The sequence below is a fragment of the Pelecanus crispus genome, chromosome 1 (assembly GCF_030463565.1).
Source record: "Pelecanus crispus isolate bPelCri1 chromosome 1, bPelCri1.pri, whole genome shotgun sequence".
In the NCBI taxonomy this organism is placed as follows: Eukaryota; Metazoa; Chordata; class Aves; order Pelecaniformes; family Pelecanidae; genus Pelecanus; species Pelecanus crispus.
This window is the reverse complement of record NC_134643.1, coordinates 148403806-148428431: the sequence shown is the minus strand read 5'-3', so window position 1 is coordinate 148428431 and position 24626 is coordinate 148403806. Positions and strand designations below refer to the sequence as shown.

The following is a 24626-nucleotide window of genomic DNA, read 5'->3' as shown; positions in this document are numbered from 1 at the left end:
TGCCAGTCTAAGATCAACCAAAGAGATTTAGAGAGAAAGAAGGAGAAGACTGAATTATTTCAAGCAGGATGAAATCTCCACTCAGGGTACACTAGAATACACAGAATACACTAGAATCTTAAAGATATTACAAGGTAAATGTCTCCTCATTTGCATTTTTATTGTATTAATTACTATTATTGTTGACGGTTTGAAATCAGAAAAAAAACCCCAGAACACCGAGACTCATAGCAAAGTCAGATAAGGAGGAAGAGTGTCCACAGCGAACCACTGTCCTGGTTTTGGCTGGGATAGAGTTAATTTTCTTTCTAGTAGCTGGTATAGTGCTGTGTTTTGGATTTAGCATGAGAATAATGCTGATAACACACTGATGTTTTAGCTGTTGCTAGGTAGTGCTTACACCAGTCAAGGACTTTTCAGCTTCCCATGCTCTGCCAGGTACACAAGAAACTGGGAGGAGGCACAGCCAGGACAGTTGATCCAAACTGACCAAAGGGCTATTCCATACCATATGGCGTCATGCTCAGTATATAAGCTGCGGGGAGTTGGCCGAGAGGCAGCGATCGCTGCTCGGGGACTGGCTGGGTATCGGTCGGCGGGTGATGAGCAATCGCATTGTGCATCACTTGCTTTGTATATTATTATTACTATTATTACTATATTGTTATTATTACTCCTACAATTTTACTTTATTCTAATTATTAAACTGTTCTTATCTCAACCCATGAGTTTTCTCACTCTTACGATTCTCTCCCCCACCCCACCAGGGCAGGACGAGCGAGCGTGGTGCTTAGTTGCTGGCTGGGGTTAAACCACGATGTGTACTGTTCATGATTTTGGCACTGGCATGATAAGAAAGTCTATTTGTTTCTATTTTTGAATTACAATGACAAAAATCATCAATCCATTGTTTGATCATTGAATCTTCTTATTTTATACTTGGATATTCAAAAAATCTTTTGCAACTGTTGTCTACCACCACAAGCCTAAGAGAAGTTTGTTTCCTAGGCTGATGTCCTCTGGTAAACTTATTACCCATGAAAAGATACCTACTCTGCAGAAAACACAGAAGCTGAAAACTTGCTTGTATTGGCAACTTCACTCTTCCCTTGACATCTTCCTTGCTTAATACACATACAGGAACAAAACCAGTGAAAAAGCCCCATATTTTAAAGGTGTAATGCCTCCTTTGATTAAAAAATGTGACATATCACATGTCAAACTTCAAGCCATTTAATGTTTTATATAGATACTTAGTAATTTTGAATGTAAAAAAAGATATGGTTAACATTATTAACTCTGCTGCTCCTTTTCCATCCAGGTAAACACTGCTTTTGAGGGTAATAAGCCAGACTTTACACTTCTATCAGACTTACACTTTAAAGTCAAACAAAAAGCATTTAGAGTATTAATGAATGACAACAACCAACAATTTTTTTTCAGGAGGTAAGTGACCCCCAACATATCTCATTTCACCAATTTTTTTTTAATGAAAGCACCCCAGTAAAATCTGCCTAATACAAAACAGAGGACAAGCTGTGGAGCATTCAGCATGGCTTGGATTGCAGTTTTGAGAAATGCCCCATAGATATCTCTGCTTCATTGTTAGACATTAGCTGGTGCCGTAGCTACATTTTTTCTACTACATAAGTTTTGACACGTGGGTGGAAGAGAGGAATGGGTGCCAACTTCCTCTTTTCATTTCCCATTCAATAGCTTCCAGTTTTAACACGCAGCTGAAAAATTGAAATCAGCCCACCTTCCTGATACCTGTTTATTCAGACAATATTACTCTATTTCCAATCTTAAAATATTTTACATCAAAAGCTTTTGATATTTTAAAATACCTTGCTCTGAAATTGAATTCACGGATTTCTTTATTTGACTGCCAAGTCAGTATATTACAGGATTAAACTTTTAAACAAATTAACGTAAGAATTTAAAACCTGTCATATTTTGCATGCAAATAATCACCAGCTGTATAAATAAAATTTAAAATCTTTAATTACTGGCAGAATCTACAGAGTCTTCAGACAGACTTTGCAGACATTTTCACAATCCGCAAATTCACTATCTCAAAAGCAAGGGTCAAGAAGAAAACCTGACTGAAGAGTAATGGCCACTCATGTACTGATGGCCTGCCTAGAAAAAAAAATTAAAATCTCCCTTTCCTCAGCCGCCAGACAGTGAAATTAAAGAAGAGACTCAGTCTCTAACAACACTTACTTAAATGATCCACCACCACACTTCCCTTCTTGCATCACCAGGTTTTTGCTGGGGATTACATGAGTCACAGGAGCTTTATGTAAAGATTTTAAAATGAGTTGAAAACGTGCTGTTTGAATTTTGTGTTACTTTATGGCATATTGCAATAGTCTTGCTCCCCAGTGGCAAATACTTGCAGAGAGAATAGAAGCACTTCAGCTACACTCAGCTATTGGAAATTCCTTTTCAGATCAACTAAGCAGAAGTAGTGCTTTTGATCCAAAGTTCAGTTCACAGCGGGGAAACAATTCTCATAGATCAGTTGAGTTAATGGGCTGCCTTATTGCTGCCACATGGATGATGGCAGACTGGCAGGAGGAAGCAAGTGTCAGCACAGGACTGCAGTGCTGCTTTAAGAGAGAGGCCAGCAAGAAAAATCCTAAATCTGAATACGCTCAAACCATGACTGCATTAGTCTGGAACAAACTTTACTGTTCGTTGATAATGAGTTTACATGTGTGCTCCCAGCTCAGTTTTATTAACACAAAGACGAAATAAATTACCTACTTCTATTTACTTACCTGTGCTTGTGTTTTGCAAAATCTGTTACTAGAATGGGTAGAAACTTGACCAAAACCGAAGAACAGAATGTTGAGTAATTTTGTCAGCATGCCTCAGAGGAAACTGTTAATTAGGAGAAATGAAAGACATGCCACTTGTGAAGGTTTTGCTATATTAACACAGTCTAGCAGCCCTGCTTCAGTTAAGTATTTTTACAAGCACCTTGATTAGAAGAGGGTCCAAAATTAACTTAAAACTTCTATTTAATTGAGAAATGAAAATCAGGTCAGAGAAAGTACTAGATACTACACACACAATTTGAAACACTCTATATTTTTGACACTTGTTCACCAAACTTCAGAAGCACTGAACAGCTGAGAATCTTGTATCCTAAATAAAAAATTGAGCTGCCTAAGCCTCAACTTCTGAAGAAATGTGGACTTAAAGAAAGCTGTCATTGAAAAGCTCAGAGTTTTTCTAAGGCTCAGTCTTAATATCTGCTAAGCTGTTCAGTTACAGTCTCACAAAGCTGTAGAAAGAAAAGAAGATCTGGTTCTTCAAGGTGAGAAGACTTAAGGCTCTGAAGGAAGCCTGACACACTGCATGCCTGAGCAAGCTGCTCTTTTCTGCATGTGATTTACAACAGTAGCAGCATTCAAAGCACAATCATCTCCTCTGCACAGCTTACACTTGCGCAGAACAGCAAATTAAGAGGACGATGATTGTAAAGCACTTTTCTCCTTCTCCAATCAAGGTGTTTTCGTCTCAAGAATCCTCTAAACTAGACTAATTATTGACTAAAGTTGAAACAAACTCTGGCTCCTACAACTCACTCTTTTTATACAATATTGGGAAGAGCAGCATTTTATAGCTTAGAAGCCAGCATAAAGCTAGAACAGGCACAATTTTCTCTACAACCTTTAGTGACAGAGCAAGTACATGGAATCATAGAATCATTTAGGTTAGAAAAGACCTTTAAGATCATCCAGTCCAACCACTAACCTAACACTACCAAGTCCACCACTAAACCAGTTAAGGGTAGAGTAGCAATTTCATGTCTCCTGGCTTGGCAGCTGCATTATTTTTTAATGAAAGTGAAAACTAGGAATCATGAAGGTTGGAAAGGACCTCTAAGATCATCAGTCCAACCATCAACCCAACACCACCATGCCCACTAAACCATGTCCGAAAGTGCCATGTCTACCCATTTTTTGAACACTTCCAGGGATGGTGACTCCACCACCTCTCTGGGAAGCCTGGTCCAATGCTTGACCACTCTTTCCGTGAAGAAATTTTTCCTAATATCCAATCTGAACCTCCCCTGGAGCAGCTCGAGCCCATTTCCTCTTGTCCTATTGCTAACTACGTGGGAGAAGAGCCCAACACCCACCTCACTACAACCTCCTTTCAGGTAGATGTAGAGAGCAATAAGGTCTCCCCTCAGCCTCCTCTTCTCCACGCTAAACAACCCCAGTTCCCTCAGCCGCTCCTCATAAGGCCTGTGCTCCAGACACTCCACCAACCTTGTTGCCCTTCTCTGAACACGCTCCAGCACCTCAATGTCTTTCTTGTAGTGAGGGGCCCAAAACTGGACACAGTATTCCAGGTGAGGCCTCACCAGCGCTGAGTACATGGGCACAATCGCCTCCCTGCTCCTGCTGGCCACACTCTTCCTGATACAAGCCAGGATGCTGTTGGCCTTCTTGGCCACCTGGGCACACTGCTGGCTCATGTTCAGCTGGCTGTCAGCCAACACCCCCAGGTCCTTTTCAGCCAGGCAGCTTTTCAGCCACTCTTCCCCAAGCCTGTAGCGCTGCATGGGGTTGTTGTGACCGAAGTGCAGGACCTGACACTTGGCCTTGTTGAACCTCATACAGTTGGCCTTGGCCCATCAACCCAGCCTGTCCAGATCGCTCTGCAGGGCCATCCTACCCTCCAGCAGATCGACGCTCCCGCCCAACTTGGTGTCATCTGCAAACTTACTGAGGGTGCACTCAATCCCCTCATCCAGATCGTTGATAAAGATGTTAAAGAAGACTGGCCCCAAAACAGAGCCCTGGGGAACACCACTCGTGACGGGCTGCCAACTGGACTTAACTCCATTCACCACAACTCTCTGGGCTCGGCCACCCAGCCAGTTTTTTACCCAGCGAAGAGTACGCCTGTCCAAGCCGTGAGCCGCCAGCTTCCTTAGCAGAATATGTATAAGTACATACTGTTCAGGCATAAATTATTTCTTGGAACTTATTTGGTTTCCCAAAATAGTTTTCTCTCTTCCATTTGCCTTTATTACCACAGTCCGGAATACGGACAATATGCTGGAGACAAGAAGGAACAAATAAAATAAATAATAAATCTCGTGCTGGTTAGTTGTTTAAGGTGAATCAGACTACACCTTTCAAGGTATCTGTGATATACTCCTATAAACTAAGTAAATCACTGCAGCAGAGACAGCACCTGCACAGCACCTTAGAGTTTCATATACTAGAAGTAAGATAGGCCTGCATTTTTGTGCTTCAGGTTGTCTACCAGTTTTGGGATTTCAGTGGCCTGTGTCCTAAATTACAGATACAGTAAGAGACACTTGGCTCTCAACTGCCCCAACAACTCATTCTTATTGGCACCAAAACAAATGCAGCAAGTCAGATAAAACTGTAAACATAAGTCAAAGCTGGTACAATAGCCCTACTTTCTGCTGAAATTTTCTGTTGTCACACTTTGGAATATTCCTGCACAAGACTAGAAAAATATCTGGATACATTGAAAGAAATTCTTACAATTCAGCTTGGTAAAATTTTACAGTATTCCTGGTTTCAAGGATAAATACGAAGGTTGACATATACTCATGTGTGGCATTTTTTTGAAGGGTAGATGGAAAGGAGAAGTGGAAGAGAGAAAGGAAAGCTTGACTCCTTCACTGGGACAGCAGAGAGCCTTTACTATCCCTGTGAAAAGCTGTCTAAATCTGAAGCTGAGACTGTAGCAGCTAGCACAAGTTCACACAAGAGCTCGATATGTGAATTATATACCAATTCACAAAGCACTGGGCAAGATCCGGAGGTGCAGCAGTGCCAGTTGCTTTCAACTCTTTCTTACAGTATCATACTGTTATTGGTTTACAGCAGGTCACAGAATGGTGGGTCCTTGTCAAATGCTGTTTTAACAGTGTTTTGCAGTAAAAAGGGCTAATGAACCATGGAAGCGAGACAGATTTGGGAGCAGTGAGTAATGCTATATGAGTACGGTCCAGACAAAGTTAAACACCAGCAAAACTTACCTGCCCTGCATGAGTGAAAAAGCATACTTAAAATGGCCTTTGTTGGATAAGGTCCACAGCTATACGTGCAGTCAAAAAAGATATAGTACTCGGGTTAGAACAAATGAACAAAAATTCTACCACATGGCAAAAGGCTGGGGTAAGAAAGAGATGCCAAACCAAATTCTTTACAAACACCCTGGACACTTGCTAATATTCAAAAATTTGTTATGTTTCAACTGAGCAGTTCTTTTGATTCATGTCAAAGACATGACTAAAAGCTTGCCAGGGCTCATGTTCCTTCACTTTCCATTAGCAGTTTCTTGAAGCACGTGACATAGTGGTTTACAACAGAAAGACATCAATGCACAAAATTTAGAATTAAGCCAGGCAGAAAGAAACACAAAGTTCTGTGTTAAAAAAAGAGCCCTTAACTAGTCCAAATTGTATCCCATTGGCTCTATGCCTACATAATTATCTCTGCAAGATTAAGCTATCTAGTAAGAAATAAAATACAACTGTCCCAGGAGAAGTAATTTAACACCAACAGCAACTGAATTTTGTTAAAAATGAACTTTTGAGGTTCTTGATAGAAGATGAAATAAAGGTTTAGTTAGGTGTGCCTGACATCATAAGAATATTTTTTGATGCTTAAAGAAACAGACTGAAATGAGTGTTCTGGACAGTGTTCAAGTCATTAAGTTCTGAAAATGTCAAAGCAATTAGGGTCACACAATCAAAGTTTAGTGAGAAGTCTGAATTAACACTTTTCATTATAGGTGCACTATCTGAAATGAATTTGAAAATATACTTTTTGGTGCTTCTTCCACGCCCACTAAAATATGTTCCACCACTTGTGTCTTGCTCTGGAAAGACTTAACTCCTGAAAAGAAGGAACAGTTGTTTTCCTACTCCTCTCCTCTTCATCATTTTTTTGGATGAAGAACCTCTACCTCCTCCCAACATAAATGGAAGCAAACTAGGTTTAAACATTTGAAAAGATATAAAGGTTTATTAAATGAATCCAGATTTGACAGATATTACATAAATTAAACAGCAATAAAATTTTATTAGGATTTATGTACAGATCACAGTGATTTTCATTGTGCAATGAGGGCTGACTTTGTAACTTTGAACAGTACTTACACATGTGAGCTACAACAAGCAACCAGCAACATACAACATTAGTCCAAGTTAACCTCGCAAGTCTAGCAGTTCAAACTGACTATGCAGTACACAAATGCCTGCTACCACTATCACTACTTACTACACAACAGAGTATTTATAAAGCAGTCAAGGTTTGCCATAGAAAAGTGCAAAACATGGAAAGTCTGTACACAGTACAGTACAAAAAGGAATCATGCTACAGTCATTGAAAGCTGAAAAATAATTCTATAGCATAGGAAGCACTGCATCACAACTCTTCTGAATGGCAAGCAGATGGGCTGACAACAGCCATATCTTAATTGCTTTCAAAACTGCAAAATCCCTGTTCATCCATTTAAACATAGTTTAGTACCTATATTTTGATCAATTAACAATAACTTTCTACAGTGGAAGATCACATTAGTTAAAGCTCAGTAGCACACATATTCATTGATCAAGCTAATTTACAGGAAAATCTACAGCATGTTCTCCATTGAAATCATGAAGCATTTATATCATTTGGTTACAAGGCAATTGAGTTTACAATGCACGTTTATCACTTAAAACCTCAAGTCGGGCAATTAAAAATATATATATATATATATAAAACTCAAAAATAAAGGTTGTTTTTTAATGTTTAACATTCTTGTTCACCGAAGCAGAATACCAAAGGCCTATGGGCTCTTGCAAGAAAACAGTCCTTATGCAACAGTCTATACACAAAAAACACGTTAACAGAAGCAACCATAATAAAACGAACTTCAGAGAATATCATACTTGAATAGAAAATTAAAAAGTATTCTAGTCTGCTTAAAAAAAACCCCATAAATCCAGAGTCCTTAGTGCAGTGTGTATCTGGGGACTTCTGCGTGAGCACTCGGACAGAACTACAATAGTGGGCCATGAAGTCCCAGCAAAGACTTAAAATAAGACAGACTCACTTGTGCAAATAAATAAAATGGGCAGGTATAACAGCTCATTAAGTCCAAGACTGCAGAGAAAATAACTGATCACTTAAAATAATGCTTCAAAAATGTTCGTAGTTTTTTTCTTTTAGTTAAGGATTTTAATTAAAAAAATTTGAAAGTGGTTTTGTACTAGAAAGCATGTTGACGAGGTCAGTAGTTAGGCATATGTACACATGGCTCTGGAAACAATGTAAAGTCAATGGACTAGCGTTATTAGTAAGATTGTATTCATTTCTTTAGTCTCTATCATAATGAGTGTCAGTGCATCCACTGCCAGCAATGGATAAGATTCATAAAAAGAAAATCCACTATCTTCTGTTGTTCAAGCATTCAAAACTTCTAACCACCAATGTGGCACATTAGTCAAATGCAACTTCATTTCCTCAGCTTTGAAGACTTAAACACAGTGCAGTTTTTAAATTTGAAAAAAACAAAACCAACCAAACAAAAAATGGTATTTAGCACACTTGCTTGCTGCAGTATGTACATTTTTAAATAAGAAACTGGTTTTGTAGTACTCGGATTCCATAAAATACTGTAAGCTTACACATTAAAAAAAAACCCAAAAAATCCAAAAAACCGCTGAACCATGCTTGGTCCCCTTAGACAAAGTAAGCTATGTTTTATGTGCCTCAGTTTTTCCGATTGATTTGTAATAACTAATTCCACAGATACAAATACAGTGGACCAGATTCATTTTTTTCAAGAGAATAAGGTATTTTCACCAGGTTAAAATAATAATTTTCTATGGATTTTCCTGTATTTCATTATACATTCCTACACAGTATTTACTGACTGGCAGCTGGGGCCATCAATCTGTGACACTTGCATAACATCAAGAAGACTTTGCGATATTCCAGAATTACCACTTTGAAGTACCCTGATTTTGTTACACATTGTGTATTTTTGCAAAAAGTTATGCAATCTCTTAAACTTAGACTTGCTTTATGAAGAAATAGATCTAATACCCTAGAAAATGCAAGTTCTCAACAGCACTTCTGTACTGTTTAGAGCTAAACAAAGGAAAACGGAGGTCACTTTTCCATGAGGAGACTCTAGCTGCAGATCTGTCATAAAATTATAAACATGGTAATTTCATTAATGATTACTAGAATGTCTACTTCATAAACTCAGGATTTAGTTCAGAAAAAATGAATCTTTGGCCTACGTTTCTTACGGCATTTCAGATGAAAAATGTGAAAGCAGTTTGTGGGAGAAACTGCCTGTATGATCTACTTAACAGTTTGATGTAGAGCCAGTCATAGTAGTGGAAGTCCAGTGAGCTGATGTGCTTTTGAAAAAAAAAAATTTTTTGGTCTAAATATAATATTTTCACTAAAAGTTATCTAAAACCACAACATCTGAAAGAATGTATTTAATTTTTGAAATCGAAGCACTTCAAAAATCAGTTTCCCTACATTAACACAAGTTTCATAATATGGAACACAAAAAAACCCTAAAAAAAGATTCTGACTTGTATACAATCTACCTTCATGTTTATGTGTATTCACACACATAGATACATACATATGCACATACTGATATTTGGTGCTACTTAAAATGAAGCAGTATTGCACATACTTCCTAAATACAGTGTACTCAAGCTGCTAGAAAGATGTTAATACAGGATGAAAAGACAGACTCCTTACATCTAAGGTTTGAACTGTGTACATATGGAGTTCCTGGCAGCAGAGACTTTAGGACATTTCCAAAAGCAGGAGCAGAAAAATCAGGCTCTAATATATTTTCAGTCTTCCCTCTGATATTCTGAAGTGCCAAGCATCCAACAACAACTATTTCAATAATGAAAAAAGTCTGTTATGGCTCATGCTTAACATTTGGAGACAACAGCATGCTTGACAGAGAACAACTCCTGGAAGAGACAGTTAGAGCCCTTTTATCAGTACGCACTGAATTGCATGTTTACAGAGAGTCTTCATGTGAGGAATCTCATGTCAGACAGTGTATAATCACTCAATATCCTGGTTTGTAAGGAGACACCAATGTAACAGAACTTCCTAAATTAGCCATTAAGATGCATCTTAATCAACAGTAAAACATGCCCTTGTCTTTCTGCTTTCAAGTACTATGGTTACAAGTGTGAGGCATTGGAAATTTTAGGTACAAATCTTTTTTAAAACTTAATTATTTTTATTTTTTACAAAGAATTATAAAATGTATATAAGATGATGAAAAACTTATTTATCCTTTTAAGATTTTTATTCCTAGAGAACTTCTTGAAAAACATTATTTGAAAAATAAAAATCATCGACTCTGCAAAGTACAAAAATTTACATCTTTGCACAGTTCCTGTGCTTTAGTTGTGTTGCATTCATTATATACATATATACTAATTTGTGCTTTTAATTACACAAGTTTAGTATAAACTTATAAAATTAAGTCTATGAGTTAATTATGCAAAAAGGATCTGGGAATAGCAGGAAACTTAACTAAACCATAAGTTAAAAAAAAAATTTCTAAAATATACCATTTTAGTGAGCCTACTTCAGAGTAGACTATCAATATTACAATTTACTAAACTAATGTCAAATGTTTACAGCAAAAAATTATTCTTGCCTGCCTCTAACTCTTTAGATATTTACTATATACTAATACACATATCGGAATGCTGTATCATTCTTATTCACAAAGAAAGTCTTCATTTATGTATGACCTCCATTTTTCTTCAGACTTGCTCTTAGCACTTCAATTTCCTTCCAGTTTCTAAGACAAAAAATAATGAAAAGGAACACAAAATGCAATGTGGAACATTTGATTTGAATAACAAGTATCAACCTATCACAGTTACAAGACAGAATCCAGGGTACAGAATTAACTTCACAATCTTATTCCTCTAACTAAAGCCTTCATTCTGAGTATGTCTTGCATTCAAGAACTATCACATTTCCTTGTCTGTCAAATCAATTCAGATATTTGCTTTTAACACACTATTTTAAAAATTTTAAGGACAGAAGGACTTAAAAATCTGTATGTGAATAACTCTTCAACACTATACAACACCAAAGCCTATGAGATAAATTATCTTTGTCATTCCATAAGCCTGCTTTACAATATTTTATTACAATATTTATTTCAACAGTTTAGTTATACTATTACTGTAATTCATATTGTTTTTACAAGCTGTAAGGAAGTATTAATCACTGTTATGAATCAGAAGATGTAGTTTCTGCATACGGCTCTCACTCACAGACCTACAATGGACTTTGACATTTGGACATACCTCATCCAGTGCAGATGTCACATTCAGAAGTTCTTGAAAATTTCTAGATCTTTAGCGGGTACTGGAGGCGTCTTGTTCCAGTCATCTTCAGGATAAGCTTCAAAATTGGAAGTATCCCCATCGTTGGATACTTTCGGTACTATGGGAGGCTAGTCAGAACAAGCACAACAAAAATGTTAGTACAGTTTCTTCAATGAGGTCCTCTCCATCAGATTAAAGCAGAAATTCCGTAAAAGACTGATTAAGCAAAAGGAGTATATATTTATAAAAGTTCACCTTTTTCACTAATAGTGAATGGCATGAGCGAGACAAGCTTGCAGTGACATAGACATGTTCCAACGCTTTGTATTGCAGTTAAGTATCGTTGTTAAAAGACACTAATAATACAGATACCTATTTCATTTAGCACTCAAGTTCTAGCTGCTTTGCAGACTGAAGGTAACTGCTGCAAAGGATTACTACAGCTAAGCTTCCAGGCACATGCTGTTACAGCATAATCTGCCACTCTCCTTCCTCACTCTTCCCCTCTTCCGGGGCCTATGAGCAAAAAGGAATGTAATCACTTTCAACTAAGAGTCTTGACAGCAGCGTTGGTAACTGCTTCCTAATTGAAGGAAAAAAGCCTCCTCTTCTCTTCATTGCTTTCAAGTACATTGATTGCTTTTAAGGAGGTTGAAATGACTAACTTGTGTATGCCTTACACTACCTACTATGTTTTTTCATAGCCTAGCAATGAATTCAAGCAGGTAAAGAAATTGCTGCACTGTAAAAACTCATTTCACAAGGATGTCTGTGAAAGCATCTTAATTTTAGGAAACTTGGAAGTGCAAAGAGAAGTTATCTGTTTTCTATTTCTTCCCTCAGAGGATCCTTTGAATTTCTAGTATTGCCCACCAGCTTCACAGTACCTGTAGTTTTTCCTTGTCTTATATGTAGCATCAAGATTACTCTGCCCCTCTGGCTAGAGGCTATGAGATCAAGCTCCTTTCTGGAACATTTCATTAATTGCAGGGGTTAATATAGGGCAAAAGCCTTTTCCTCTCTCAAGGGACATTCACCTCCCTATTCCCTTCTCAGTAACAGAGAGCTTAACTATCGTCATGAGTCCAACAAAACACTTTAGGATGAGAAAACCTTACAAACGATCACCAAACTGGCTAATAAAAGTCATACTGCATACAGAACTATAAAGTACAGCAAAATGTTATCCTGCATCTCCTCAAAAAGATAAAAGTCTGGCTTCTGCTAGCTCTGAGATCTTATCTCGTCTTCCAAGAGCTTAATGTAACCAGCACAAGGATTAAGAAAGAAGTTTGTTGGGGGTTTGTTTGTTTGTTTTAAATAAAAATGCAACACAAAGGATGTTTGGATCTGAGAGACTTGATTTGTACCTCTAACATTCAGGTTTTAATACTATTTGTTATGTATTTGGTAATACAGTAGGTTGTCATAAACTTCAGGCATTGAAGTATTTATAAAACATGTTATCATCCAGTTTGTGTTCTTTGCTGGTTTCTGTGACCAGAATTTACAGTAAATAATTTGAAAAATGTGACTTCATTACAAAAGATCTACATGAAACATCAACTGGGTGTAGTAATCCTTAACACCCCCCCCCCAAACAAACCCCACACATTTAAAACAATGTAAACTTTTTTTTAAAAGAAAAGTCATCTACAGCTTTGTAATAGGATGTTGTCTACAAGAACACATCAAGAACATTTTCATCTCTTATCTATTTTGCAAGAACTCAAGATGCCTAGCCAGAAATTCATTGTAAGAAACTAATGCAAAGAAAAGGAAACCCAAACATTTAATCAGTACCTGATTTACTGTGTATGGCCACCTATGTTACTGAAAATCATTGCTGTAAAAAATTGTACTAGTTAGAACTTTGAAAAGGGAAAGAAGGGAGTTTTACTTCCAAAGGACTTTAAAAAGCATTTTGCAGTGTTGATAGCTTTTGCAAACATCTGCCCTCATATTCAGTGCCCTAGAATTCAGTGCTGTTAAAAAGTATGTTAGAATTACATTCATAAATCCTTCTCTCTCACCTTCCCTCTTCCTCCTATCCCATATGCTTTACATTTTATTAAAGCATTTACCTGAATTGAACTTGGCACAAAAATTTAAAGCCCAGAGTAAAATACTTCCACAGATATAAGGGGCGGGGGGGCGGGGGGCAAACCAACCAACAAACCATCAATCCTCCCTATCCCCCCAAACAAAAAACTACTTACAATAGATAGTCACTTATGAAACCATAAAACTGAAAATTAAATGTTGTATTAACTAATCAACTTCAACAAAACAAGACGGGATTTTTTTTTTTTTTTTTTTTTACATTTAGTATATAGACCAAAATGCAGGCAGACATTCATTTAATTAATTCTGCAGTGTAAAAGGAAAAAAATGCATGTAATTATTAATGTGTGCATATGCACACATGCTGACACACACATATGAACACACAGATGCAACAGGCAACAAAACTTCAACACATCAGCTTAAATGAACAATGATTTCTTGTTGCGATGTCCTATACAGTATTTTGCAGAATATACCTTTAGTCTCCTTTGAGGTACAGCATCCCAATCTATAGACCTGAACCACCGATGTCTCTTCACATCGTCTGCTCCATTCTTTAAAGAAAAAAATCAAAATAAATATTTAGTAAGTTATATGTATGACAAACCATGTATTTCATCATAAGAACTGTGGTATCAAGGCAGACTAATGGTCTGTCTAACCTTTTTTCTTTTCTCAGGTGATAATTGTTAAAAGATTCTACAGGATAAATTCATAGTGTTACTTCCCTAGCAGATCCTGAGTTCCAGCAATAAGATCCAAATTTTTTTGTTGTTGTTTTTGGCAGCATTCTTCTGACAAAATCATTCACTGCAGTTCAACTCATTTCTGTTTTCTCCAACATTTTAGAGAATGCCTCTTATTCAGAAATACTTTCTAATTCTTACACTAATAATAAAAAAAAAACCCAAACGAGGGCTGATGGTGTCTTAAAAATCGTATCTGGGAAGCATGTATTTCTATCAAATATTACAGATGATTAGTGCCAACAGCAAGAGGTTCTCAGTACTGTTACAAAAGTATATATATAAACCCATTTGTTTCATTTTAGATATATGGTTAAAGGCATATTTGTATTGTAATGATTATTCTCGTTAGGCTGACTGTTTTGATTATGTAAATAAAGAATGAAAATATCTTCTCCCCCTTCCCCCAGGATGAAGCTTGGTTCAAGAACAGACTCATGCTCAAGGCATTAAGCACTGGGGAAAACCAGCTGGTTCTCTGTCTCAGGCCTGATCACAGCACAGCTTTAATGCACAGCACTCAAGCTCATACCACATGCAGTTCCATGGAATGAGGCATACCACACATTTATTTTTTTCAGATTTATACAGAGTGGGACTATCCATATTCATATCCAAAGAGGCAACAAGGAGAGTAATTTATCACCTAGTTCACTCGAAAACAGATCTGATTGAATGCTTCACCAGGAAATGCCCAATGGGATTTAAATCTTTTTAAACCAACTATGATTATGGAAAAGGATCAGACTTAAGACTGACCTACTGCCCCCGCCCCAAACCCCGCTTCTAATTAGAACTATTTTTAATTTTGACATTTTAGCCAATTGTAGGGGAAAACCCCCAACAAACCAAACCAACCAGAGACTAAATAAACAAACAAAAAAAAGCCAGCCAAACACATTTCCCCAAACCCATGTCTGAATAAACTAAGGTTTGCTTTTGTTTTCCTTCAAAACTGCCAGAAGATATAAAAGTTTGCACTGGTCAATAACTTTCTAAATTGTCAGCTTATGAAAGTTTGGTTTTAATCCTCCTGCCACCCTCCCCAAAAACACTGCAAAGAACTCTGAAGGATACGGGCAACATTAATTTCCTAGCTTTTCTTACCAGTCCACATCTGTGCCATAAAAGGCTCTGAAAAGGAACTCTGGACAGCAGGTCTTAGCATCTATACCTATATCAATATGTTCAAGGAACGTGGATGACTGTGCATCTTTTACCTTCTTCCCCTATGCGCAACTTAAATTGTGCTTTGTGCAAAAGAGCAAACCTCTAACTTCCCCTGCCCAGGAAAATGGAAATTTTAGCTGTCTCCAAAGAACTAAAAGATTACACAAGGTAATTTAGGTATCTGCAATGCTGTAACAACAATAACAACCCAATGAATATAGGATTAACTTACTCTACCAGAAGGGTAAATTAACCTACACTGCGTTTTGTGTGGTGCTTTGGCTAGCCTGTTAAAGTACCCAAGTTAGTTCACATGCAGCTAACTTCTCACTGCACTACCAACCATAGCTACTTGTCCTGGTTTCAGCTGGGATAGAGTTAATTTTCTTCCTAGTAGGTAGCATAGCCCTGTGTTTTGGAGTTAGGATGAGAGTAATGCTGATAACACACTGATGTTTTAGTTGTTGCTAAGTAGTGCTTGCACCAGTCAAGGACTTCTCAGCTTCCCATGCTCTGCCAGGTGCACAAGAAATTGGGAGGGGGCACAGCCAGAACAGTTGATCCAAACTGACCAAAGGGCTCTTCCATACCATATGACGTCATGCTCGGTATGTAAACGGCAGGGAGTTGGCCGGGGGGGCAGCGATCACTGCTCAGGGACGGGCTGGGCATCGGTCAGCAGGTGGTGAGCAAATGCATTGTGCATCACTTCTTTTGTATATTCTTTCATCATTATTATTACTACTACTACTTTCTCTTCCTCTGCTGTCCTATTAAACTGCCTTTATCTCAACCCATAAGTTTTACTTACTTTTTTTTTTCCTGATTCTCTCCCCCATCCCACTGGTGGGGGCAGGGAGGGTGAGCGAGCAGCTGTGTGATGTTTAGTTGCTGACTGGGGTTAAACCACAACACTACTGCACAGCTGCAGAATCAAATAACCTTGTAACATAGCTATCATCATCTTCACATGATTCTATGATTCTACCACCACATCAGGACATCTCACAGAATTCACAGGGTTGGTCTGTGTTCCTCCTTGACATATCACAGATATAGATATTTCTGAGGTAGGCTGGAATGCTACCCAAGGCATGGGAGCATATTTTTTGACTAGTAAGCTACTGCCTTCAGAAGTCTGTTCAGAATAGGATGAATAATTCTTCTTGGTGGAAGACTATTTGACTGTGCTTTATCAGCCCCACCACCAAACTATCAGGACAATGACCAAACATCATGGTACTACAACAACCCTTATATTCTTTAAAATAATTTTTAAGCTTCAAATTTGATTAGTGTTCCTTCTGGGATTAAACAACTTCAAAGAAAGTTTGAAAATCAGCTGGTGCCCTATCCTACAGGACTTAGCACCATGTTTCTGGTCTAATGTAAGTCTTCAAATTAATTACTAAACAGGTAGGGTTTCTTTTTCTTTTTTGGGGGGGTGGTGGGGGGCAGCAGAGAGCAGAAACTATCATGAATGATAGCATTAATCCAGACAATATGATCCAGGACTATGATTTTCAGAAATACACATTTAAACTTTGCATTTATGATTGCACAACCAAAGTAATGTATGGGAAAACATATCTCAATTTCATGCTTATATGAACAAAAGCCAAAAAAAAGCTGTTCTACATCTTTCCTCCAGAATTCTTTCAACCTTGTGCTATGTTCTGCATGATACTGACCTTCATATTTCCTAATCGTCTTGTCCTGTCAACCACAAGCAGCTTCTTAATAAGGTCTCTGCAGTAAAGAAAACATGTTCTCTGTTAAACAAAAAAAAAAATTTATATTTGACTGTCATATAAACATTACAGAATATGAGCATACTTCCTTTGACTAGCTAATACTGTGTATAATTTGCCTATTTATTTCCTTCATATTTTAGGACACCTAAGAGTGAACGATAAAAAGGAATAACCTATTCGAAAAGGAATTTGCAGAATTCTTGCAAGTTCCTTTTAGACTCTTTTAAGAAACAAAGGAGAAAAACTTTCTCTCCACCCCTGTCCCCCCAAGTAGTACCATATCTTTCCTTATATTTTTATATTTTGCTGGGCATTCTGAATCTCAAAATGGATCTCAAACCTATTTGCCAGAACACAACTCTTAATATATATAAAAAATACAGATAAAGCCACACCCTCAACTTTATACACTGACTTTTAAATTCTGTGGCAGCTAAATATTCAGAGAAACCATGGAAGAGTTAGTCATCTGCCTGAAACTTGTAGTATCTATAAGCTTTAATTTCATTGAAAATTAAAATCCTTCCCCGAGATTCTAGTTCACTGAGCAGTTTTTTTCTACATAAAGCTAAATCAACATTTTAAAAGATGAATGTAAGTTTAGAGACACAAAGGACTTCCATTTTAATAGCAAAGTACTTAAACTATGAAGTGCCAAAAAACTCCCAACATAAATCAAAGCAAGTATCACAATTTATTCAGTTAGCTTGATTACTTATGAGTTGAGACAAAAATCTGGCTTCACATTTCTATAAGCAGTTACTTTATATCTCCAAGATTATTTTGCTATTTATTTTTAAAAGAGCAGCATTCTGGTCTCATTACATGAAGTACAAAAGTCAGGAAAGAAGAGAAGTTAGCCACGCTTCTTGTTTCTACAGCCTCAGATAGACCTGGGAGATGCAATACTGCATGAAATGCTGTGTATCTGCAGAGTATGACTAATTCAAATTTTTAACTTTGCAGAAGGTTTAAAAAAACCCAACAACTTTATTTACAGAAAGGAATGCAAACATAATGACACACCTGCCTCTCTCCACCCCTTACTGTAACACCTACTATCCCAAAACAAAAACAGTATTCTGTCACCTATCCTTGAAATCACAAAAGCGTAAGCACAAAGAATATATGAACTGAGAGTGAATGTGCTAGACTATTTGAAAAGCTGTTGTATTTGGCAGGAATATAGTTCTAAAATTCAATTGGAAAAATATTCAATTGCCAGATAAAAGGAGAATAAAAAAGTCAAGGTAGAAAGCAATTTTTAAAACTATCATGATCGTTCCAGCCAATCAATGTCTGGATTAGACTAAATCATGTGACTGACTCCTTTTACAGTCACCTTTGGGTCTACAACCAGACTTTAAAAACAGAAATAGGGCTGAAAAGAAATCCAGAAACCCAGAACGAGATTCACAGGCTGTATGGCCAAAGATAAATCATGGAGTTTCCTATTCCTATATAACCAGAAAACATTCAATGGATCATTCTTGTCTTGCTTCAAAAATTCATCTTAGAAAAGCACAGTTAAGGGATGAGCTTGCTCAGTGATACGGTATTGTCACTAAAGATGAAGACATTTGCTGCATTCAATAGAACAAATATCCATTACAGTGAATCGAGTAGTAGATAGTTTAGTGCTTCTTTCCTACATAGTTTCTAAAGAATAATTTAGAAATAATCATGTTAATGTCAATCCAATAGCTATGTTGCTGTATGTATTTGGGGAATGAATTTCTACATCAAGGTCTTTCCAGACAAATAATCACTAAACTGCTGTAGCACTGATGTTTCATTTGGTATTTTCCAAAACTGCCTTTGCAAAGGAAAGACAAAAACAAAAAAAAAGAAAAATATAAAGAAATAACTTACAAACTCATTAGTGGCCAAAGAAATGGGTGGAGCATAATTAGTACTTATATTTTATCAGAAATGAAGTAACACAAAACTCTTGAGTCTTTCTTTGGAATGTCTAGTTGGTTAATTTATCATCACATGGCAGAAGCTGCTCTTTAGAAGTGATCTGAACTAATGGTCAAATGTATCAAGGACTTCACGTGTACAGGACAAAGGACTGGAAGAAAACATGATCAAATTGCAAGGTGGCTAACAAAAGGGACACAGTAGAGAGCAATGTGAAGAGATGCTAGCTCAGGCCAGAAGGAACAGCACTTACACAAGACACACAGCAGTTATACAGCACAGTAAGAGAGAGTGAACATCATGCAACAAGAGGGGAAGCAAAAGTGGTACAAATTCAAAAGATAAAAAGCGCAAGAAGGTCGTAGGGGGCAGGTGGGTAGAAAAATGTCAGCCAGTAAGGTTATGTAGTACATCTAGGTAGAAAAGTTCTCTCAGACTTCAAAAAGGAAAATAGTTTTGCTGCCTAGGAGCAAAGAGTTAAAGTTTCATTGTTATAAACACTGTATAGCACTAATACTTCAGACATAGCCTGGATGTGACAGGATCCAAGATAGTCTTCATCCTTGCTGAGATACCAACTGATAAGGAAGAAGAGAGAGAAAGCAAATGGGATACCAATAAGGTAAGTGGTTTAAAAAGAAAAGAAAGAGGGGTTGATGGAACAAGAGAGATACATTATGTTAACAACTCACTGCAGAAAGCAGGTGAAGCCATGCAAATGAATGAGATCACCCAAAAAAACAAGCTGTGAAACGAGGAAAGCCCAAGCTAGAATCCCATGAGACCCCTTAAAGGCAGGAGTGTAATGGGAATGAGCTGCCAAGCACACACTGAAAGAACATCTGGATAAGAAAAGCTGGGATAGAGGTGTATCAACAGCTATGTTGATTAATGTATCCTACAACTCACTGACAGTCACGTCTAGACTGAAGAGCAAAACCTGCATATGCATGCTTACTACCGTAACTAGGAAACTTCACATCAGGCCTCTTCTGGATAGTAGAAGTCAGTGCTGGTCTGTGAATGTTGAGCACAAATAGAAGCTAACAGCATCTCTACCTTTAAACGTTTTCACCGTGTTAGTCAGGTTGCTAGTGATAATAACCTACTTTGAGCTGTTCATCTTCTGGTCACACTCTTATACTTTAGTGCACACAATACTATGTGAGAAACTCATTTTATCTATTTACCTAGTGGTGACAGTAAGCAAGTGCCACCTCTAAGGTCACTTCTTTGAAACACCTTGAACGATTAACCTGGGAATGCAAGAATAACTTCCCGTCCTCACTCACTCACTCATGTCTGCTTCTGAGGAGAAACTTAATGTTTAAAATTGCATTTCCTCTGTTCTAATGCTTACTAACAATTTTTTTCAATTATGGAAGTTTTAAATAGGGGAAAAGAACATTTCATCTGCAATATACATGTAAATTGCAAAATACTATGAATAAAACCCACACATATATAAGACTGCATACTGAACTGGGGCCCTGCTATCAGAAGCAGAAGTCGATTTTACACTGGAACTTCTGAAGTATCAGAAAGTTCATTCAAGTAGTTATGTTGAGAGTGACTTAGCTGGTACATCTGCACACAAAGGAACAGTTTAGTGTTCACTTCCTGCTCTCCTAGTTTTTATTCGTATTAAATTATCTCCTCATATTTCTCCTCTTTTCTTCCTTCCACACACTAGCCCGGTACCAATGAGCTTTGTACAAGGTGGAAAAGCATTTAATATTCCAAAATATGCAAAAAAGTAAGAGAGGCAGATACTATCTTACAACTATATCTCCAGCTTGAAGTTTACCAAACACATAATTTTATTTGGACTGCGAGAGTAAAAGTAATCTAAAATGTTTTCCAACATGGTGTTTTAGAAAAATCAGAATCTGGTATCTGGTCTTCTATGAAGATCCTTTAGAAACAGTGCTCAGGAGGTGTTTAGAATATAAAAGATAGTGTTTGGAGTCATGGACTTACTTTACATATAAATCCAAATGCCTCGGGAAATCTATTTTGCCAGCAAGAATCTTCTGATATATACCAAATGGATTGTCATCAAAAAATGGAGGAAACCTATTTTAATACAGCAAATTTTTAGAGGTTAGAAAAAGGATTTCTAAAAATCTTATAAACACTATTACGTTATAGTAATTCCCTTCAGAAATTGTTGATTATATAGTTTTTTAGTAGCGCATCATCAAATACTAACTTGAAGAATAACTTAAGGCTGCTATTGCAAAACAGAAAACATTTTTTGTACGCAACACACTGAATATAGAATTAAAATTGAAGTATCACAAGAAAGATTTTTGTTATATTAATACAGTAAAAACAACAATTATGAAACAAATTTTCAGTCTTGAAGTAAAAAATGCTTTGCCTTTATCTATAAAACCCAAGGGTGTACTTTCCAACACAGCATTACCATTTTTGATCTTGTCCTGTAACTGCAGGCATACCCTTACTCACTCTAGTTTCTATCTAAAGTGTCAAAGGACCCTCATATGAATAGATTGTCCAGTTCAGTTATTTATTTTATTTCTTGAGTTCAAGTATATGTTTCTTTAGAGAAGGTTTGAAAGAGACAGACTGTTCAGAACCTGAAATTCTCTCAACGTGCAGCTGTCCTTCTGTGTTGGACAGATAAAGTACTTATTTCATAATCTTCCCAAGATGATCAGTAAATCAAGATGCAATTAAAATTCTACACTTATTATTTTCTGAAAAGTTTTTCATTGAAGTTATGAACTAACAGAGAGACTACTACTTGTTTTACAGCTACAGGAAGAACTGAGAGAGTTTTCTGTTGTGCTTCCTTTACTGGTGTAATACATACCCTGGTTAGTGCAAGAATCTCAGAGTATGGGTGCATCAGTACAGGTGATATAAGCAGCTTAGCCCAAGTGCCAATAGGTTTTCAGAGTGGCAGTCACCTTTTTAGAAGTTACCACAGGAAACCTTTTAGGGAAATGGAATAACTAACTACACATTCACTAATCTCAGTCACACTGACTCCTGTAACATGACCAAAGCATCCCTCTTACTATGCTTCTGTGTTAAAACCCCTACAGAATAGAAAAAAAGGGATTTTGAATATTAACCACATAAATAACATCCAACCACTATTATAGTCCGACGTTTAAAATATTTTCATATCTCCCTAACATTTTATAATTACTTTCTAAGAGAACTTAACTGCATGCATGTACACACAAATACAGTGCTGGTGGCTTTGGAAGTCATTCATAGCACAAACAAGGGTGAAAACAACGTTTCTTCATTTCACATTCTTTCCTTAATTTTATGTTACTCAAACTAGCTTATTCCTCAACAAGTATTAGACATTATTTCCATTGCATAAGTGTTTTCAGACATACTAATTTCTTCATCATTCACCTGATGGTCAAGCAGATTAACTCTAAAATTCAGCCACAGACAAAGCCAAATTCCATCAGAATAGTTAAATAAAGCTGTCTGGATGCATAAGGTAAAAAAAACTAACACTTCAAAGCACAGAAAAGCATGACAAAACTATCTGGTTAAGGAAAGACTGAAGAACATTTGTTAGTGTTGTTCAGAAAGCCCGAGTAGTTTCATTATGAAAAACTGAATAGCCTCAGCTAGAAAAAAACTGAAAATACAAGAATCTCAGAAAAAAAAAAATGTGTTTTTTATAAATTCTTGCTTTGACACTAAAGAACAAGGAAAATGTGATAGATATTTAACATGCATAACATTTTCCCACGCCAGAGAGACTATCATATTAAGTTTCTTTTTTAGCCAGGCAACATTATGTCCTTCACATTCTCCAAAGCAAGTTGACAAACAGTATAGTCAATTTCCCATTCAGTAGTTATTACATATTAGCATCTATAAATGCATAAAGCAATTAGAATCAGACTTTGTAATGGTGTATTACAAAGGTGCCAGCTGCAGTAAGTGGATTGGTATGAAATGCAGGGTTTTTTCCCCTCCCATCTCCAAATGTTCTGTACACCTCTGAGGTGTGAAATCAAGAAGAATAAGAAGTATGTATATGTTTTTACATATTTACATATCTCTAAATTGCTCTTTTCTTTCCCACTTTGAAAATCCAAAATTACTATGTCTAGAATTCTTGAGAGAAATTTAAATCACACTTGGGTATGTAATAATTTAATGGCAATACTGCTTAATGGCAATCCTGCTTAAAGTGCATTTGAACTGTGCACAAAATGAGAATAGCTTTGAAAGATTACACAGTTTTCTTATGGACAACCCAAATAACTTGACTTTGATACTACCTGCAAATGTCAGTCTGCAACACAGCACAGATTTTAGACCAAGCACCACAAGTATTATGCTGGAAGCTACCTAATAAATCAACAAAAAACCACTTGAGTTTCAGACTGCCTGCACCATGACCCAAATACAAACAGCTGCCTTTCTTCCACAAACTAAAAAGCAGCTTAAAAAAAAAAACAACCAAAATCTCTGTATAAGGGACAACAGCTGCAAACCATTCCTTTTGCTAACTGATGCATAACAATGGCACTGACATTGGTCTCAAAGATAACAGATAGTTTTAACACTGAAGAAGAGAAGTTGTAAAACCTCAAGGGAAAACACACAGGTCTGAGAATATGAAACCACAGACAGGAACCATTAGCTACCTAAAATGACAGACCAGCACATCACATATGACCACCAAAGCAGAAACGGAAAACACAAAGCCCTCATTAAATGAGAAAATTCAGTTAGCTACGCATCTGTTGACAGTACAATTATGATCTAACATACCTAAAATTAAATAACAAGTATATTTTCCTCTATGGTAGATTGCAACAGCACACATTTACTCAGAATGAATAGATCTTTCAACTCTTTCTATTGACAGTTTGTTTAGCTTATTTAGCTTAGCTCGATGGACTCGATATTACTAATCTGTTCTGTAAAGATTTCTTCTTACCCCTGGTTCTCCCTGCTCTTTCCCCTTCCTATATTTTACTGTCTTAAACCTAAATGAGACCTTGGCTTAAATCTCGCATGTGCAGAACTAGAATTCCATGGGCCTCTAGAGATTAAGTTAGAGAAATAAGACACTGCAGAACAGGAAAGTGTGGTTTTGTTTGTTTGTTTTTAGAGAGACCATTTCCTTACACACACGTCTACCAATTCTTTTCAATTGCTTCTGGGGTTCAGAGAGAGTAACTTCAGGAAATAACTACCAAATGTCTTAAGTAATTTACTTGCAGACAATAACTTAGTCTTTAAGTCAGGTTTTGTTCACCTTCAAATAATTCTCATATTCCTTAAACCTTCTTTGAATTTCAAGGGATAAAGTTACCTAGGACTGTTTTTGCATTAATAGCTTTGATAGTAAATATCAAGCCACATCTTGAGTTGGTGAGGAAAAGCATTTTAAAACACTTCTGCCAACAAGAGCGTAAAGCTGATAAAAAGCTAAAAGCATATGCCCTACGTGATAACCTGCCCTCTTAAAGGAATCACACACAAGCCACAAGCCCTACCCGCCTCAATCCCTCAAACTCCAGAATCTTAAAAATCCTAATCAAGTAGTATCAA

At 36.9% G+C, this 24626-nt stretch overlaps 1 protein-coding gene across 1 annotated transcript in view; it reads right to left on the bottom strand.

Moving 5' to 3' along the window:
• Positions 1-11400: 11400 nt before the first annotated feature.
• Positions 11401-24626, bottom strand: part of LOC104034491 (cAMP-dependent protein kinase catalytic subunit PRKX) — a 56163-nt gene continuing 42937 nt past the window's right edge. The window contains exons 5-8 of the mRNA XM_075713733.1: positions 21039-21134; positions 17073-17130; positions 13942-14019; positions 11401-11526 (exon numbers count right to left, since the gene is read on the bottom strand). Of these exons, the coding sequence (XP_075569848.1) occupies positions 11401-11526; positions 13942-14019; positions 17073-17130; positions 21039-21134 (358 nt within the window). The remainder of the gene's footprint in view (positions 11527-13941; positions 14020-17072; positions 17131-21038; positions 21135-24626) is intronic.